This window comes from Symphalangus syndactylus, chromosome 9 (genome assembly GCF_028878055.3).
Source record: "Symphalangus syndactylus isolate Jambi chromosome 9, NHGRI_mSymSyn1-v2.1_pri, whole genome shotgun sequence".
In the NCBI taxonomy this organism is placed as follows: domain Eukaryota; kingdom Metazoa; phylum Chordata; class Mammalia; order Primates; family Hylobatidae; genus Symphalangus; species Symphalangus syndactylus.
Window position 1 is genome coordinate 54,191,484 of NC_072431.2, and position 19,029 is coordinate 54,210,512.

General features: G+C 58.3%; 1 protein-coding gene across 3 annotated transcripts in view; it reads right to left on the bottom strand.

Annotated features, from left to right (window-relative positions):
* Positions 1-1,160: 1,160 nt before the first annotated feature.
* Positions 1,161-19,029, bottom strand: part of RADIL (Rap associating with DIL domain) — an 87,585-nt gene continuing 69,716 nt past the window's right edge. For all 3 annotated transcript variants that reach the window (XM_055292205.1, XM_055292206.1, XM_055292207.2), the window contains 9 exons: positions 17,846-17,958; positions 16,815-17,052; positions 15,737-15,909; positions 6,241-6,391; positions 4,538-4,737; positions 3,730-4,072; positions 2,215-2,354; positions 1,671-1,810; positions 1,161-1,539 (listed from right to left, as the gene is read on the bottom strand). In XM_055292205.1, coding sequence (XP_055148180.1) covers positions 1,434-1,539; positions 1,671-1,810; positions 2,215-2,354; positions 3,730-4,072; positions 4,538-4,737; positions 6,241-6,391; positions 15,737-15,909; positions 16,815-17,052; positions 17,846-17,958 — 1,604 coding nt within the window. In that variant the 3' untranslated portion in view covers positions 1,161-1,433. The remainder of the gene's footprint in view (positions 1,540-1,670; positions 1,811-2,214; positions 2,355-3,729; positions 4,073-4,537; positions 4,738-6,240; positions 6,392-15,736; positions 15,910-16,814; positions 17,053-17,845; positions 17,959-19,029) is intronic.

Sequence of the window (19,029 nt, forward strand, 5' to 3'; positions counted from 1 at the left end):
AGAGCGAGACTCCGGCTCATAAAAAAATTAAATATTTATATTTTAGATAATATAAAAAAATTATAAAATATATTAATATATTAAATATAAATATATTCATATTATACATATAATATATATTCATCTACTCATATATTATACATATAATATCTTAAATATATACACAAACACATTATATATATATATTTTATCCAGTATTTTGGGAACCTGGCAGTGGTCGCCTTTTGGAGCCAGGCGCAATGCGGAGCCGCATACAGAACTGCGGGTCAGCAGAGGGCGCGGGGCGGACGCGCTGCACCTCACCGTAGCGCACACCAGGGGGCAGCGTGGAGCTGCACGAGGCCCAGGGCCTGGGACAGACCCAGGACACCGCTCTGGGGACACCGCTCTGGGGACCCCGCGCGGACCTCTGTCCCCGTGAGGGGCGCATCTGCAACTGACTGGCCGGGACCCTCTTCCCCAGGGTTTCTCTGTTGCTATCAAAGATGACCCTGGGCCACCAGTTCCACCACAGCGAGGAGGGCGCGGAAGCCACCCGCACCCATTCCATGGAGCTGCTGACCCTGCTGAACATGCCCAGCGACCCGCACTGTCACTGCGAGGCCAGCAGGGCTCTGCCCTGGTCCTGCGCACGGTCAGCTGGCTGGTGGAGAGTGATGCCGGCCTCCTGCCCGGGTTAGGGCCAGTGGCCAGGGGGATGCTGGTGAGGGTTAAGGGCCTGGGGCCGCCAGCTTGGTATCAAGGCCAAGCTGGTGGCTTTAGTAGGGGAGAGGAACTCCGGAGGGAGCAGGAGTCCTGGGAGAGGAGGCAGGGCCCAGGGTGGGCTCGGCGCTTCAGAGACCATCAGGCCCATCCACTTTCCAACCCCTGGGTGTCTAGACCTTTCTCTGGGGCCTGTGCTGAGCGGCAGGATCAGAAGTCCAGCATCCTCTGCCAGGACTGGTCCCTGCTTCAGCTGGGAGGGGCTGCTGGAGCTGCTTCCTGCAGTGCCCTGTGTCTGGGCGGGGTGGGGGCAGGGAGAGTCAGTTCAGATGATCCCGATGACAGCTGTCACTGCATTCTCCCGTGCCGGTGACAGGCAGAGGCCATGGGGAGCCCCTGCAGCCCCTCCGAGTGGCCCATGCCTGCTGCCCGAGATGAGACCCCAGCAGGTCACCCTCTAAGAACGGGAAAAATAGTTTATTGAACCGTACTTCTCCATTAAAGTCTTTAAACATAAAAGCTCTGTCACAAACATCACAACTTCACGTCATCTGCCATATAAATAGAACCTACACTGAGATGCATGTTATCAACAGGCGTGTACCCAGGGTGAGGCTCCCCACCCGGGACCCGACTTGGTCAGTTACAAAACAGGGACGAAGGCGGGAGGAAGCCCAGTGTCACCAGGTGGGACGGGGCGCTGGGCCTGTGGGGGTGTCCTCGCAGCCCCCCTAGAGAGGGGGCGTGCGGAAATGGATCTTCTTGGCTGTTTCCACATCAGACTTGGCGACCAGGAACCGCATCTTCTTCCCACCGTGACGGATCAGGTCCACGGCTCTGAAATCCATGCCAGAGTTGGGGGTGGGCAGGAGGGCACCAGGGGAGCCCCGCAGGGTGCAGCCGGGCCTCTCCTTTACCCCAGGTCCCCTCCCCCGAGCAGGGGCCGGGCATGCATGCGGTGGGGGTACCTCAGGTAGCCGAGGCCCAGGAGGCTGCTGCCGTTCACCTCCAGGATACGGTCCCCCAGCGACAGGCGCCCGTCGGCCGCTGCGGGGCTGCCTGGGAGCAAGGTCTGGATGTAGAGCCCGGGGGCGCCCAGGCGCGTGTGCTGAGGACAAGCAGAGGCCTCAGAGCTCCGCAGGCCCGACTCTCGCTGTCCCCAGCAAGGACCACCGCAGCCCCTCCCTTGGCACCTACAGGCCCCCGCCTGGCATCCAGCCAGGCCCACTCATGGTTTCATGTGTCCCTCCAGAAAAGCAGTGGACACCACTGTCCCCACTGGCCCAGGACAGACCCCAAAGGCTTGAGGACAGAGGCAAGAGACAGCAGGCCCAGGGGGCATGGCCATTGGACAGGCCAGGTCCTCCGTCCCAGCTGCAGGGGCCAACCCCTCTCTCTTCCCTGGAGGCCTTCCTGTAGCCACATGGCCACACAAGCCGCGGCAAGGCTTGCATGAACAGGAGGGGCCAGGCAGCCTGCATGGGGGTGGGGCGGGGGTCCTGGGCCACTCACCATCCCGTCGATCAGGCCCATCCCCAGCCCGGAGGGGCCTCGTTCCAGCTCCACCATGAAGACGTAGCAGAAGTCCTCGGTGCTGGAGCTGCGGCTGGATGGGGCTGGAGGGGACTCGTCCGCGGGGGCTGCAGAGTCTCCTGGGTGGGGGGCCAGGAAAGGTGGGTGGGAGTGAGGTGCCAGGAATCAGGACGAGGAATGGGATGTCCTGGCCTGGCTGCCTCTGTAGGAGGTCAGGGACGGGACGGCCTCCTGTGGCTCCCAGGAGACACTGTTCAGGCAGAATGTGACTGGCAACCCAGACATTAGGGTCGGGGTTCGCCTGTGGGCGACACCCCCATGTTCCCTGAAAGAGCACCTCAGTCCCCGCCCCTGGCAGCCCTGAAGGAGCACCTCAGTCCCTGCCTCTGGCAGTCCCAGGACACTCGCCCTCTGGGGGCGGCTGTTTTCCAGCTCCAGGGCCCCACGCAGTTCTGTGTCGCCTCCTCAGCAATCTCTGCCCTTCCTCCTCCTCCTCCCTCCACACCCAAATGTGACCATGTGCACCCTGAGGGTTCCCACCGCTGACCAGACCCAGGCCCCAGGCCCCAGGCCCTAGCCCAGCCCAGCTCAAGCACCTGCCCTGAGGGCCACCAGCTGGTGCCCTCTCCATAATGGCGATCCTGCCGTGGGGACACCTGGGTCAGAGATGAGCTGTGCACCTGAGGAGGTGTCCTGCCTGGGACCCAGCTCGGCCAGGTGGCCCCAAGCCACAGGGGACACTCTGACTCTGCACACGCACCCGGGACACTTTGCTCCTGCAGGGCACACCCAAGCCCCTCACACAAGGCCAGGGCCGGCTGGTGCTGCCTCACCCTCAATGCCCTCCCCAGCCTAGGCCAGCTGCGCACACATACTCACACACACATATACTCACAGCCATGCAGACACGTGCAAGCATGCCCATGCACACGTGCACTTACACCCATGCACACATGCACACACACCCATGCACAGAGATGCACACACACCCATGCACAGAGATGCACAGACACACAAGCACATCCACACACACACCCGTGCACACACGCACCAGCACACCCATGCACCTGTGAGCATACCTATCCACACACACAAGCACACAGGCACACACGGGCCCTTCCCCGGAGGGCTCCAGCTCCACCTCCTCCCTGAAGACCCCTGGGTTCCCCTCAGCACATCCTCTCCACTGGCTCAGCCATCCCTTCCTCCGCCCAGTGCAGGAGTGACTCTGAGCCACTTTCTAGACTCTCTCCCTCCCAGATCACAGTGAGTATCTGCCCAAGACGTGTCAGCGACTGAGTGACCGTGTGGCCCGTGTGCTGGGGGCTGAGCTGCCCCGAGTCCTCCATCTGGCCCCGTCTCAGGATGCAGGTGTCTGTGGGGCAGGTACTGAAACCCAGGACCCCAAGGGTGGAATGATCCCAGGGGACCGGCCATCAAGGTGATGTGCGGGGTCTGGGGTGGGTTCCCGCCTGAGCACCAGGCAGGCCTCACCTTCCAGAGCTGCACCCCGGAGGCCGCTGGGTCCGTTCCTCTGCCTCTCTGGGAGCGCTTTTCCACAGGGGCCGCCGGACTTTGGCCAGTCGGGGTCCCCAGGCTCAGGGCTGAGTGGAGTGCTGGGAGGTGTGAGCAAGCAGGACGAGTCCGTGTGCGGGGGGCCAGCCTGGGAGCCCCCACGGCCGGGTTGCCTTCCAGGGGGTGCCTGTGCCCAGGGAGCCCCCCTTAAGGGAAGAGTGCGCTCCCGGGCAGCTTCCCAGGCTGCTGGGCCAGGGTCCCTGGGAGCCAGGGGGCAGCTCGGGGCCTCCGGGTGCCCGTCAGGGACCATGTGGTGCATACCCTGGGGAGAGGAAGGGTAACAGCTCAGACAGAGGAGGGGTGGCCAGGTGGGCACAGCACTCGGGCAACTGGGCAGCCTGCAGGCAGAAGGGCTGCCAGGCTGCGGGGCCAGAGCTCAGAAAAGGACTCCTGCAGCCTGTGCAGCCTGAGATGCGCAAGAGGCAAAGGGGCTTCCCCACCACCCGGAAGCACGCCCTGCGGTGGGCCACGACTCCCGGGGTTCCCGGAGCTCCCGCCTGCTGTCCCCAGCCCAGCTTCCAGCCCTTCTCCTGTCCTCCCCGGGTACCTCGGAGCACACTGGCTGGGCCCCCTCCCCGGGCACCTCGGAGCACGCTGGCTGGGCCCCCTCCCCGGGCAGCTCGGGGCACGCTGGCTGGGCCCCCTCCCCGGGCACCTCAGGGCACGCTGGCTGAGTCCCCTCCCCGGACACCTCGGGGCATGTTGGCTGGGACCCCTCCCCGGGTACCTCGGGGCATGCTGGCTGGGGGGCCCCACTGCCAGGGCTGCCGGGGCTGGTTCTGTTCTGCAGGCCCCATAGAAAGTGGCGGATGTAGAGCAGGTGCTGGTAGATGCTGTCGTCCAGGCAGTCAGCTTCCAAGTCCACCTGGAAGCCCTCGCTGGGCAGGACGATGGGTGGGGGGTTTTCGTAGGACTCCAGGACATCCTCTGCAGGGGAGACAGGATGTCCATGATGGCCACAGGATAAGCTGCCTCCCTCGCCAGGCCACCCTGCCCAACGGTGTGGGAACCCAGGGGCCAGCAGATTGAGCCCCGAGTCCCCTGCCCCGTGGACACAGGAGGCTGGGATCCTGGCCACAGTAACTGGCCCCACCGTAGGATTCATCCCTTCTGAATCCCCGCTGACCACCCAGTATGACGTCCGAGCAGCTCAGGACTGAGAACAAGGCCTTGTAGCCAGGAACCCTCCAGTCCCACTGAGCCGCTCTGCACTGGGCCTGTCTCTGCCCTGCTGGTCTCTGATGGTGTCTCCAGGTAACTGGAGCTCCCCCAGCCCCGCTGAGCTGGACGCAAGCTCCTCTCAGGTGCTCCCAGGGCCGAAGCCGACTGCCTCCCTGCAGGAATCGTGGGACCCAAACAGCCTGTGTGCGGGCTGGTCTCTGTCCCCAGGAACACGAGCATCTTTCAGGCGGTGGAAGAGTGCATGCGTACTGAGCTCCTAGCTCCCAGCACAGAATTCAGGCCACAGAAATGAATCAATGCAGAGGGAGGACTTAGAAGGTGTCAAGTGGAGCCAGGGGTCCTGTTCAGAGATGTTCTCCACGGCTGCAGAAGGGCATCCAAGGCTCCATCGCCTCTGTGCCTCCCGCCATCCCGTACTGTTTTGTTGAGGTGTTATACATAATGCGAATGAAAGGAGATGTGTGTATAATCTACACATTAAAATGCACCCCTGGCCAGGGGCGGTGGCTCACGCGTGTAATCCCAGCACTTTGGGAGGCCGAGGTGGGCGAATCACCTAGGTCAGGAGTTCGAGAGCAGCCTGGCCAACATGGTGAAACCCTGTCCTTACCAAAAATACAAAAATTAGCCAGGCATGGTGGCACGCATCTGTAATCCCAGCTACTTGGAAGACTGAGGCAGGAGAATCACTTGAACCTGGGAGGCGGAGGTTGCAGTGAGCCGAGATTGCACCACTGTACTCCAGCCTGGATGGCAGAGCAAGACTCTGTCTCAAAAAATAAAATTAAAAATAATAAAATAAAACGCACCCCTGTGCATGCATGTACACATATATATGCAAACAGACCCCTCCGTATGGATGTGTGTGCATGTGTGTGAACATACATGGCTCAGGGATGCTTCCCCACAGCCGTGTACCACCATTGCTCCCTTCCTGGGTAGCCATACAACGGGGGAGGCCCCATCCTCTGGCTCCATGAGAGAACAAGGGGGCCTTGGACCTAAGCCTGGAGTTTGGAACTTGGGCATGGACTCTCAGCTCCTTGATTCCCCCACTGAGGAGGTCCCCGGATCCCCAGGTTGGGGACGGGGCGGGGGGTCCTCCAGGTGGAGGCTTCTCCCGGGAAGTCCCCAGGAGAGAGGTCCCCCACACCCCGCTTCAGATGGGATGAGAGCGTGCTGCCTCCAGCCTCGGGGCGAGTCTCCCACCGAGTCCCCAGCCCTCTCCTGCCCTGGGGCAGGGCTTACCTGACCTGAAGGCCTCGGGGCTGTCCTGGGCCCCTGGTTCCCAGGCGCTCATGGGGCCCATGGCCGAGGCCAGCTGGTAGTGAGTCAGCAGCCGGTGCAGCTGTGCTGGGCTCAGGGCAGGGAACGCGGCCCGCAGGGCTGTCCAGCTCATCTGGGTGGCAAGAAGGAGCTCATGGTCACAGGCCTCTGGGTGCAGACCCCAGCCCAAGGAGGGACGGCCTCCACAGGTGGCCTGGGGGTAGCCAGCTGAGGGGCCCTGTGGTCCTCACTCCCACCAGGGGCCATCTGTGAGGGGGACGGTGTCACAGCAGCAGTTCACCCCTGGCACTTCCTAGGGCAGCTGCTCCAGGGAGAGGCCGGCTGGTACCATCAGGAACCCCCTGCCCAGGGAACCCACCCCCGTCTCAAGCAAGGGCCCGCCTCACACGGCGGCCGCCAACCAGAGAAACCACTACTGGGAAATGAACAGCGAAATCAGATTCCTGCCTCTAACGGCGTAAAAGAAGTCAATCAAGTCGGCTAAAAACCTGACGGGAAGGCAGGGACATTCATCATTTAGGTGACAGGAGGCAGAGAAAGCATTTGTTTTTTGAGACAGAGTCTCTTGATGTCACCCAGGTTGGGGTGCAGTGGCTCAATCATAGCTCACCGCAGCCTCGACCTCCCAGGATCAAGCCATGCTCTCACCTCAGCCTCCTGAGTAGCTGGGACCACAGGCTTGCACCATTATGTCCAGCTCATTAGTTTTTTAGTTTTTTTTTTTGTAGAGATGGTGGTCTCACTGTTGGTCTCAAACTCCTGGTCTCAAACTCCAGGCTGGTCTCAAATTCCTGGCCTCAAGCAATCCTCCTGCCTCAGCCTCCAAAAGTGTTGGGATTGCAGGTATGAGCCACTGCGCTCGGCCCGGGAAAACATTTTAGGCAAGACAAAAACCCTACACGGTAAGGAAAGGGTGGATTCCTCCAATAAAATTAAACAGCCTCTGCGGCCCGCCAGGACCTCCAGCATTGTCCTTCTGGGGTTCCCTTCCCCGGCTCCCAGCCGGTTCTTATTTTCTGGAATTTATTTCTTCAGCTCTCTGGTTTGTCCTGTTTCTATGGAATAGATCTAGTAGTTTCCCGAAAGGGGCGCATTGCAGGAAAACCGCTGCCCTGCGTGCTGGAACTGTCTTCACCTCCACCCTGGACTGGTCATCTGGCTGGCACAGAACTCCAGGTCGGAGGGCGTCACCCTTTGGATTCTGCAGGTGCTGTTTTGTCCTGTGACTCCCGTGCTGCTCGTCCAAAAGCAACCTGAGTGCAAATCTTCAGGATCTGCCTTGTACTGATTCTTGTCTGGAAGCCTGTGGGTTCTCTGCAATCATCGTCCTGAAGTCCTGGGATGCCGAGTTTTGGTGCAAGCCCACTCTTGGCAGCAGCTCCTCCGCCCCGATGCGGGCTCCAGAGACTGCCTGCACCTGCCTTCCCCGCGCCCTCCGCCTCTCTGCTGGCTCTTTCTGGACTCCCACCGTTTGGATGTTGGCCTCGCTGGTGGGTCCTCTCTGTTCTCACCTTTGCTTCCTCGCTCTGTTTCTCTCTCGTGTTTTTCTGCCCACATCCAGGGGCCTGGGCTGTGGCTACCAGATGTCCACGCTGAAGGACAATCGGTGTCTCGGGCGTCGTGCAGGAGGGGCGAGGGCACAGCACGTCCTCCTCCAACACCACCGGCCCCCACCACCCTCACCCCTCACACACACTTCAAGAAAGCCTCTGGTTTGCCTGGGGGTGGTTCTGTTTGATTGTGAGTTCCTAGAACCTTCTCTACTCTCACTTCTGTGCTTGGTCCAGGGTTGGTGTCAGAGGGGGCCAGAGGTCGGGGACAAGAGATCAGCTTCAAGGGAACAGAACTCTCTCCTCCTTCCTCCCTCTCCTTCTCCCCCTCCCTCTGTGTCTCCCCTCCCTCCTCCCTCTCCTTCTCTCTGTCTCCCCTCCCTCCTCCCTCTCCTTCTTTCTCTCCGTCTCTCTCCCCACTCCCTCTCCCCTCCCTCCTCCCCCTCCCTCCACCCTCTCCCCTCCCTCCTCCCCCTCCCTCCACCCTCTCCCCTCCCTCCTCCCCCTCCCTCCACCCTCTCCCCTCCCTCCTCCCCCTCCCTCCACCCTCTCCCCTCCTTCCTCCCTCTCTCCCCTCCCTCCTCCCCCTCCCTCCCTCTCTCCCCTCCCTCCTCCCTCTCCTTCTCTCTCTCCCTCAGTCTGTCTCCCTCCTCCTTCTATCTTCTCCCCGTCTCCCTCCCTTCCCTCTCCTCTCCCTCCCTGTCTCTCTCCCCTTCTTCCTCCCTCTCCTCCTCCTCCGTCTCCCCTCCCTCCCCCATCTCCTTCTCTCTCCGTCTCTCCCCTCCCTCCTCCCTCTCCTCTCCCTCCCTCTCTCCCCTCCTTCCTCCCTCTCCTTCTCTCTCCCCTCTCCCTCCCTCTCCCTCCCTCTCCTTCTCTCTCTCTCCCTCCCCCCTCCCTCCTGCCTCTCTTTCTCTCCCTCCTGCCTCTCTCCCCTCCCCCCTCCTCCCTCTTCTTCTCCCTGTCGCTCCCTCTCCCCTCCCTCTTCCCTCTCCTCTCCGTCTCTCTCCCCTCCTTCTTCCCTCTCCTTCTCTCCCCTCCCTCCTCCCTCTCCTCTCCCTCTGTCTCTCTCCCCTCCTTCTTCCCTCTCCCCTCCTTCTTCCCTCTCCTTCTCTTCCCTCCCTCCTCCCTCTCCCTCTCTTCCTCCCTTTTCCTCCTCTCCTTCCCCTCTTCCTCTCTCCCCTGTCCTTCTCTCTGTCCCCCTCTCTCCCTCTTTTTCTCCCTTCTTACTCCCCTCCCTACCCTCGCATCCCTCCACCCCCTCTCTCTCCCCACTCCTCACCCTCCTTTCTGGTGGTCTCGGGAGCTTTTCTCCTACCCTCTGCACAGCTTTTTATTTCTGCTTCCACAGTTTTATTTCCCAAGACTCCTCTTGTTCTCTCATGGATAGAATCTTATTATTATTTTATGGATACTATATCTTCTCTTATTTTTATGAGGCTATAAGGGACTTTTTCACTAAGCTTCTCCCTGAATTGTCTGTTTCAAGGGTCATCAAACTAGGGCTAGCGAGGCCTATTTTTATAGGGCCCCCAAGCTAGAAATGGTTTTCACGTTTTTACAGGGTTTGAGAAAAACAAAACAAAGGAGATGGGACAGAGACAAAAGCGGCCGCAAAGCCCGAAGTCCTCACAGCTTGGCCCTTTACAAGAAGCAGCCCGCGGCCCTGGTCTCTCCTTCCAACGCCACTGCCCGGCCGCGTCTCTTTTAGACCGTGCTCCTCCGTTCCAACACCTGCCCGCGGCGTCTCCTTTAGACGTTCTGCTCAGGATGCGGGACGCAGCGGGGGCTCTGCCCGGCCTCAGCGTGGGGTGCCCCGGCCGCTTCTGGAAGACCCCAGCGCTGTCCCCCGCCTCCCCGGGCCGTCACTGCCAACTCGTGCCTGCCCATCTCCTGCAGGGGCGCTTGGGCCTGGCTGCCAAGCTGGGCGAGAGGCCGGGGCCCCCTTTCCAGCACGAGGTTTCTGCCCTCGGCTCGGCCTAGTTTCCCCAGCCAGGAGAACTCCTGTTTTCAACGTTCTAGAAATATCCCCGCCCAGCTGAGCAGGGGGAGGCGGAGATCCTGAGTGTCGCTGCTGCCTCCTTTCCGTGCACACAGAAAACCACACATCTGACATGCACAAACCAACAAATCTCCCCCGAGGAACACGCCTGTGTGCCCAGCCCCCAAAACAAGAACCAAAATGTGGGCGGCGGCTGCTCAGGAGCCCCCAGGCCCGCCCAGGCACCACGGCAGGTCTCGCCCCACTTCCAGCCCTGCAGACACACTCCTTGAACCCGACTCCTTCAGCTCAACCTGCCCTCTTAGGAGTATTTTATATCTTAGTTTATTTATTAATTTAATTTACCTTATTTAGAGGCGGGGTCTCGCTCTGTCGCCCAGGCTGGAGTGCAGTGGCGTGATCTCGGCTCACTGCAAGCTCCATCTCCCAGGTTCCAGTGATTCATGTGTCTCAGCCTCCTGAATAGCTGCCTAATTTTTGTATTTTTACACCATGCCTGGCTAATTTTTCTATTTGTAGTAGAGATGGGGTTTCACCGTGGTGACCAGGCTGGTCTCGAACTCCTGACCTCAGGTGATCCACCCACCTCGGCCTCCCAAACTGCTGGGATTACAGGCGTCAGCCACCATGCCCGGCCTTATTTATTTTCTTTTATTATTTAATTTTATGATAGGGTCTTACTCTGTCACCCAGGCTGGAGTGCAGTGGCACGATCACAGCTCACTGCAGACCTCCCGTGCTTAAGCAATTCTCCTGCCTCAGCCTCCTGAGTAATTGGGAACACACATCACCATGCCTGGCTAATTTAAAAAAATTTATGTTTGGAAAGACGATGTGGGGGTGGTCTTACTGTGTTACCCAGGCTGGTCTGGAACTCCGGGGCTCAAGTGATCCTCCTGCCTCCGCCTCCCAAAGTGCCCAGCCGACGGTTCAGGTGTGTCCGTGGCTCCCCGGAACGAGTTTGCTCAGTCACGTTGCTCTGCCGTATTTCACTGTACTGAAGAGACTGCTTTATTCATCCCTCATGTTGTTGATAAATAGAATGTGGGTTTTTCCCAGTCTGGGGAGGTTAAGAGTGGTGCCACTGGAAGCATCCCTAAGTGGGCCGTGGCGAGGGACCCACAGAAGCATCTCCATCGGGGAAATTGCTCAATCGGAGCACATGCACTCGGTCAGCTTCGGCCGACGCTGCCAGACGGCTTTCCAAAGTGGCGAGCCTCATTTACAAGCTCACCAGGAACACCTGAGGGTTCAAACCACTGCACCTGCTCACCAGTGCCTGGCTTTCTTCCTTTCAACCATTCTCGTGTTTGGTGTTTAAAACGCTGAGATTAGGCCGGGCGTGGTGGCTCACACCTGTAATCCCAGCACTTTGGGAATCTAAGGTGGGCGGATCACCTGAGGTCAGGAGTTTGTAGACCAGCCTGGTCAACATGGTGAGACTCTGTCTCTACTAAAAATACAAAAATTAGCTGGGTGCGGTGGCGCATGCCTGTAATCCCAGCTACTCAAGAGGCCGAGGCAGGAGAATTGCTTGAACTCAGGAGGTGGAGGTTGCAGTGAGCTGAGATCACACCACTGCACTCCATCCAGCCTGGATGACAGAGCGAGACTCCGTCTCAAAAAACAAAAAAAAACTGCTGAGGTTTTTGCTTTCGTTTTTTAAGGCTAGTCAAGTGAAGCAATGCGAGTGGAGAAGAAACAACAAAATCTGTAACTGGTTGTGATGAATTAGTTCTAAACACCAATACACTCGGACCAGCCTGAAATGTGGAGAGTTTGGGCTGCGTTTCTCTGATGACGTGAAGTTGTCCATCTTTCATGCATAATTCTCTTTTCTTACAGCCCCTTTTTGGGTTTTGCCATCAAGGTATTATTGGTGTTTTAAAGTGAGATAGGGTTTCCTCTTTTTCTACTTTCTGGTAAGAATTTGGGTACTGATGGTATTATTTCTTTTTTTTTTTTTTTTTTGAGACGGAGTCTCATTCTGTCACCCAGGCTAGAGTGCAGTGGCGCGATCTTGGCTCACTGCAAGCTCTGCCTCCCGGGTTCACACCATTCTCCTGCCTCAGCCTCCCGAGTAGCTAGGACTACAGGCACCCGCCACTGCACCCGGCTAATTTTTTGTATTTTTAGTAGAGATGGGGTTTCACCTTGTTAGCCAGGATGGTCTCGATCTCCTGACCTTGTGATCCGCCCGACTTGGCCTCCCCAAGTGTTGGGATTACAGGCGTGAGCCACCGCGCCTGGCCTATTTCTTCTTTAATGTTTAAAATAATTCACCAATGAAACCATCTGGACCTCGAGTCTTCTTCAGGGGAAAGTGTTAGTCAATTTAATTTCTTTTTTTATTTGAGACAAGGTCTCATTTCTGACGTCCAGGCTGGAGTGCAGTGGCACAACCACAGCTCACTGAAACCTCAATCTCCTGGGCTGGAGGAATCCTCCTGCCTCAGCCTTCTAAGTAACTGGGACCACAGGCATGCATCACCATGCCTGGCTACTTTTTCTGTCTGTATTTTTTGTAGAGATAAGGGTTCCACCATGTTGCCCAGGCTGGTCTTGAACTCACGGTCTCAAGGGGTCCTCCTGCCTCAGCCTCCCAAACTGCTGGGATTACAGGTGGGAGCTACCGCACCTGGCCTTTCAGTTACTCTAAAGCATGCAGGACCATTCAGATTTTTAACTTCCTGTTGAATCAGTTTCAATAAGTATTCTTTTTCTTATTTGTCCATTTCATCTAAATTGTCAAATTTATCAGCAAAAAGTTGGTTATGATCTCCTCTTACTACTAATTTTTAATTTTTAATGTAGAATCTGAATGATGGCCTCCTTTTTCAGATACTAGCAATTGTGTTTTCTCCCTTATTCAACTTTCTATTTTTATTTTATTATTATTATTTTTGAGACAGTCTTGCTCTGTCACCCACGATGGAGTAAAGTGGCGTGATCCTGGCTCACTGCAGCCTCCGCCTCCCAAGTTCAAGGGATTCTCCTGCCTCAGCCTCCCAAGTAGCTGAGATTACAAGCATGTGCTACCACGTCCAGCTAATTTTTGTATTTTTAGTAGAGACAGGGTGTTGCCATATTGGCCAGGCTGGTCTCAAACTCCTGACCTCAAATGATCCACCTGCCTCAGCCTCCCAAAGTGCTGGGATTACAGGTGTCAGCCACGGTGCCCAGCCTCTTATTCAACTTTTCAAAGAACCACCTCCTGGCTTTATTGCTTATCTCAACCCCGTATGCTTCCTAGTTCATTGATTTTTAGCTCTCATCCGTCATCTCCTCTGCTTTCCTTGGGTTTGATTTGTCGTTGTCTTTCTTGCCTCATGATTATTCATTCTCGGCCTTCCTTGTTTTCTAACATATACATATAAGGCTGTAACTTTTCCTCTTAAGACTGCTTTAACTGCAGCCCACAGGTTTGGATATTTTGTATCTTCATTGTTGCCGATGAACTTAATGCTGAGTTGGGGTTGGCAAGCTTTGGTGAGGCTCAGACGGCCTCTGCTTGATCCTCACCCCAAGGTTCTTCTTTCTTTCTCTCTTTCTCTCTCTCTCTTTCATTCCTTTCTTTCTTTCTTTCCTTCCTTCTTTCTCTTTCTTTCTTTTCTCTCTCTCTTTCTCTCTTTCTCCTTCCTTCCTTCCTTCCTTCCTTTCTCTTTCTTTCTTTCTTTCTCTCTCTCTCTTTCTCCTTCCTTCTCTTTCTTTCTTTCTTTCTTTTTTTCTTTCTTTCTTTCTTTTTCTTTCATACTTGGGGTCTTTCTCTGTTGCCCAGGCTACAGTGTAGTGGTATGATCATAGCTCACTGAAGCCTTTAATTCCTGGACTCCAATGATCCTCCTGCCTCAGCCTCCCAAGTACCTGGTACTACAGGCGTTTGCCCCATGCCTGCCTCTCCAGTGTTTCCATTGGGGGCCTAGTGTTTACTTCCCAAGGGGTCCTGGACTCGTCATCTCTGTCTCCTCTGCACTGTGAAGCCACCACAGATTCCACTCTCCTTTTCAATGCTTTTGGTTCCGTTTTAAAGCCTCTCTCCATTGCACTCCCTGGAGATTCAGAATGTTGGCAAGTGTCTTAGGGAAAAGCCGGCCGTGCAATTCAGGCCCCTGAAGTCTCTGAGCTTGCCTCTCTCCTGTGAGATGGCCAGTGCTGTGCTGTTCCGGTTCCTGTTTCCCCACCAGTGGCCCCTGCCTGGACAAAGCCTAGATTCTCAGCCTCACACCGTCACCTGCTCCCAGGACAGCAAATGTCCCCAGGGAAAAGCAACAGGAACTTCAGGTCAGCTCTTTGTGGAGGCTCAACCTCTCCTCATCCTTCAGGAGCTCGCTCATGCCTTTCAACAGATGACTTTGTGTTTCTTTCCGGCTGTGAGGGCTGTCCTCAGTGGAACTGCAGGCTCAGCTGCTCCATCCAAGCCTCAGTGATTGCCACAATGTCTATCAACTGTTCTTCTGTTTTAGCCCCATCTTGACATCAGTGTCCAGAGGTACCTGGTGCCACCAATTCCTGAGCCTTTTGGTGGCTTCCTATAAAATGGGTTGCTTCTCAGGAGTCAGACTGTTTCTTTTTTGTAGAGACGGGGTCTCACTGTGTTGCCCAGGCTGGTCTCAAACCAATGGCCTCAAGCGATCCTCTCACCTCAGCCTCCCAAAGCACTGGGAGGACAGGCATGAGCCACTGTGCCTGGCCGAGTCAGCTTTCTTCAATCTGCTAAGGCAGTTGCTCTTCACCCATCTGCTTTCTGCCTTCCAAAATCGCATTGCTTTTGCCTCCTCTACGACTTTGTCCTCATGGGTTTGTGGCATTAAAAAGCATTGCTTTACTTCTGTTTAGTGATACCATAGGAGAAGCAAACTAAATTCATGTGTTCAATCTGCCACACATAGGATCCAGACAGCCTCATTTTACAAATTTTCTATAGTCAATAAAAATGCTTCACTTTTTTGTTGTTGTTTTTTTGAGACAGCGCCTCACTTTGTCGCTCAAGCTGGAGTGCAGTGGCGTGATCTCGGCTCACTGCAACCTCTGCCTCCCGGGTTCAAGCGATTCGCCCTGTGGCCACTCTCACCGTCACCCTACAGCATGTTCAGCATTTTCCAGACAGGAGAGGAAACTATCGGTCTATTTCCATTAATTACCTGTGACAACTGTGTTGGGAAGGGGGTGCTCAGCGGCCGAGTGTGTTGGGAGCGGGGTGGTGAGCGGCGAGGGAGGTGGGGAGGGGCATGTCGGTTTCCCATTGCCGTTGTGACAAATGCCCACACGCCTGGCAGTCATGGCCACACAGCGCACACTCTCACAGCTCCGTGGCTCCGCAGCTCAGCAGGGTCTCATGGAGCTGACAGCAAGATGAAGGCTCCAGGGGAGGATCCGTCTCCCTGCTCTTCCGGTTGCTGCCAGAATTCAGTTCCTGTGGTTGTAGGACTGGGGTCCCGTTTCCAGACTGGCTGTCAGCTGGGGCCACTCCAGCTTCTAGAGGCCACCTCACTCCTGGGCTCCTGGCCCCTCCTCAGCCTCAGAGCCACATCCCCTCTTCTTCCATTTCTCTCTGACCCACCCTTCTGGACTTGTCTGAGTGGACTGGGCCACCCAGATACCCAGGTCATCTCCGAATCTCAAGGTCCTTAATCGTAGCCACACGTACAGAGGCTTCTTTGCCATGTGGGGTAATACGGTCACGGGGTAACATGGTCACGGGTCTCAGACATCTTTGGGTCATTATCCTGCCTACCGCAGGTGGACACAGCCATGGAATGGAAGCAACTTTGCTAATTACCTACAGAAGCTTTGAGCTTTCCAGCCCAGAAGCCCTGTCTTGGCCCCCAGGCTTGGTTTGTGAGCCAGGGACCCACAGCATGTGGCCCCACCCCTCCCTGCACTCGCTGCCTCCCATGCGCACCCCTACCTGGATGAGCTGGGCCCTGGGCGTGGCCAGCAGGTTGAGGGTGCAGGAGAGCTTCCGGAAGAAGTGCTCTCCGGCCGCCCCGAAGCCGGCGCTCCGCATCCACTCCAGGAGCTGCTGCAGGCGGGCGCAGGCCTGGACGCCTCTGGGCCAGTGGAAGCAGCTCAGGGAGGGGCCTGTGGAGGGAAGGAGGGAGGGTGATGCCTGGGCTGCCCTCCCGGGAGGACACAGACATGGGCCTGTCCCCAGAGCCTGTCCTTCCCGGCTCTGGGCCACTGAGGACATCACAGCTCGATGACAGGCAGGAGACTTTCCCTTAGTTTTCAAGGCAACTGACCAGCCTTGAACCCCTCTCTGGAGCGGGGGTGCAGTGGGAGGTGAACGTAGCCGGGCAGGGTGGGCTGTGACTGCCACTGACTCCACAGTGCAGCCCCTGGCTGGGACTCTCTCCCACCCCCACACACATGTGCCAGGGGCCTGCCCCCACCTGGGTCTCCCCATGCCCCCCAGTGACACTAGCTGGGAGTGACCAGTATTCCTGAGCCTCGTGCCCCACAGTGGCCCTGGCTGGGACCCTCTCCCACTCCCATACAAATGTGCTGGGGGCCTGCCCTCCCCGGGTCTCCCCATGCCCCCCAGTGGCCCTGGCTGGGAGTGGCCAGTGCTCCTGAGCCCCGCAGGTGATGGGGGAAGTTGCTCCACAAGGCAGGGTCCAAGGCCAGAGTCTGCGGCTGCACAGACCTGGGTTCCATCCTGGCTCTGACATGCCCACCGGGCAGTTCTGGGACAGTCTAGTGATGCCCCGAGCCCGTTCCCTCCCTGTCACGGGGAAGGGACCCAGTGCAGACCTCTCGGCCGTGGCTTCTCTGAAACGCTGATGGGACCCTGGCTCCTACGGGATGCGCTATGGTGATCTGTCCCCACTCACTCTGGCCTCTCACCCCTCAGGGACACCAGATGCTCAGGGAGCAGGAGCCCGAAAAGGGCAGAGCCACGCCCAGGAGCTGGCAAGGGAGGCGCCAGCAGCCGTCACGTCCAGGAATGTGAGCCTCCAACCCCTCAACCCTGCACGAGCCCTCACCCCTGTCGAGGAGCTGGTTGAGGAGCAGTGTCCCGGAGAAGAAGAAGAGGTAGGCGAGCATCTGCGAGGCCACCTCGGGGTGCACCTGCAGCTGCCGCAGGAGGTCCAGGGCTGCCTGGTACACGGACACCACGCGGCGCAGCTCCTCGGGCAGTTCAGGGGCCGAGGACCAGCTCTCACGGCGCTCCGTCTGGAACGGCGGGCACTCCAGGAGTGCCGGGAGGCAGATGTACAGGGACTGGCGGGGGCGAGAGGAGAACAGCAACCAGCATTTCCAGGAGCACTGGTGGCCGAACGGCGGGGCCTGACCCAGAGAGCTCCCCACCCACGCACTGCTCGCAGGGACCCGGCCTCGGAAGCTTCCTGCTGGACAGGCCATGGCTTTGCAAACGTCCAGTGTGGGGTGTGGGGCCACAGGAGCTGCCTCCCGGGGCTGCTGGGAGCAGAGAGCAGAGGTGGGGTGCAGGGGGGTCGGGGGATCTGCTCCTGTCGAAGGCACAGATGAACTCAGAAGGCGCACAGAGGTGGCACCTGGGGGGATGGGCTCCAACAAAGGCGCTGGAGACACCCATGGGTAATGATAGGAGAGCCACCACTCCCCCAGAAAGTGGCTCACTGCACCCCCGATGTACCCCAAGCTGGCCAGGGCCACAGGGGTACCGACGGCAGCACCTCTGGCACCCGTGGGTCCAGAGTGACAACAGGGCCACGTCCCTTGTGCCCCATGCTGGGGCCTCCCCCACCTCATCCCTGACCTTCGAAATACTGGCAGGAAGGGGGTGTTTCAAGGCGAGGGAAAGAGGGAGCCGGGATGGTTCTAGGGTTTCTGTGCAACCTGAGGAGGAGAGGGTGTGGGGGGTGCAGCTGGGCCTGTGCAGAACCTGCAGCCACTGCTCCCTGGTGAAGTGGAGCTTGTCACGGTCCCCTCCCTCAGCCCCCCAGAAGGCTCCTAGGAGAGCCACAGGCACAAGCTTGGGCCCCACTTGGACCCAGGAGCTGCCTGAGTGCAGAAGCAGTGCCCGTCCGTGCACCTTGGAGACGTAGTAGACGCACTGCTGGAAGGCGTACAGCACCACCTCCTCCAGCACCGCCATGGCCTCCTCGCTGGCCGTCAGCGTGCAGGAGAACAGCGACTCCTTCGAGCCTGCGGGGAGACAGCCACACCGACGGTCACAACGGGCACAGCATTCAGGAACGCAGCAACTCAGCCAGCTGCCAGCTCTTTCCCTGCCGCAGGCACCGCCCACGCGCCCATCTGGGGTCCAGATGCGATAAACCAGCCGAGGGACTCTGGGCCCTGGCTGGGACGAGCGCAGCAAACCTGCTGCCGCCCTTACCTGGGGAGGGGAACGCTGGGGAGGGGCAGGAGGGGTCCAGACACCCAACGTCTCAACGCCCAGCCCAGCCCAAGCGCTCATTCACTCCCACGTTCTGGGTAAGTTTTCTGTTACAACCAACTGCACCCAACATAGCAGGTCCTAACTGCCTCCCCACAGGTCGCCTCTCACTCGTGACACGGGTCACAGGACTCTGGCAGCAGCCCCCGAGTGGCCGCCACTCTGTGGAATCATAACAGTCTTTTGGGAAGAAAAAGCCCAAATCACCTATTTCACCCCCACTCCTGGGTGTCAGCTGGGGCAGCTGGAGCTGAGGCTGGGGGGAGCTGCCCATGGAGTGGTTCCTGCCCTCTGGGTGGGGACTCTTGTGAAGGTGAGAGGCCCCCGACAGGGTGGAGCCTTCCCCGGGGGCTTCCAGAAAGTGAGGGGGTATGTGGTGGTCTCAGTGACTGGGGGTCCCATCAGCACCCGGGGAAGGGGCCAGGACCCTGGGCGTCCCGCCTTTGGGTGCCTTCATTCTCTCCCGGGACTGTGGGCGGCCGACCACGGCGGTGTTCCCAGTGCAGCCGAGTAGGTGGCCACAGCTCCCCTCCTCTCTCTCCTGTGGGGCCTTCTTCCAGGAGGGGCAGAGGGGCTGCACCGTGGGGGCTGCCTGTCCAGGCCGCCTGCCAGGGCTGCGTGGGCGGCGCCTGGTGAGCCAGGCCAACACTCACCCCGGCGCAGGCCTCCCAGGAGCACAGGCCCTGGGCTGCCCCTCTGCCGGGCAGACTGCACTGGAGGCCGGCCCACTCATGGCCAGGACAGTGCTGCGCCAAGCCCCTGTCACTTTCGCTCTGCAGCTCCTGGTGCTCCTCCTTCAGGGGCTTGGGGCTGCCTGG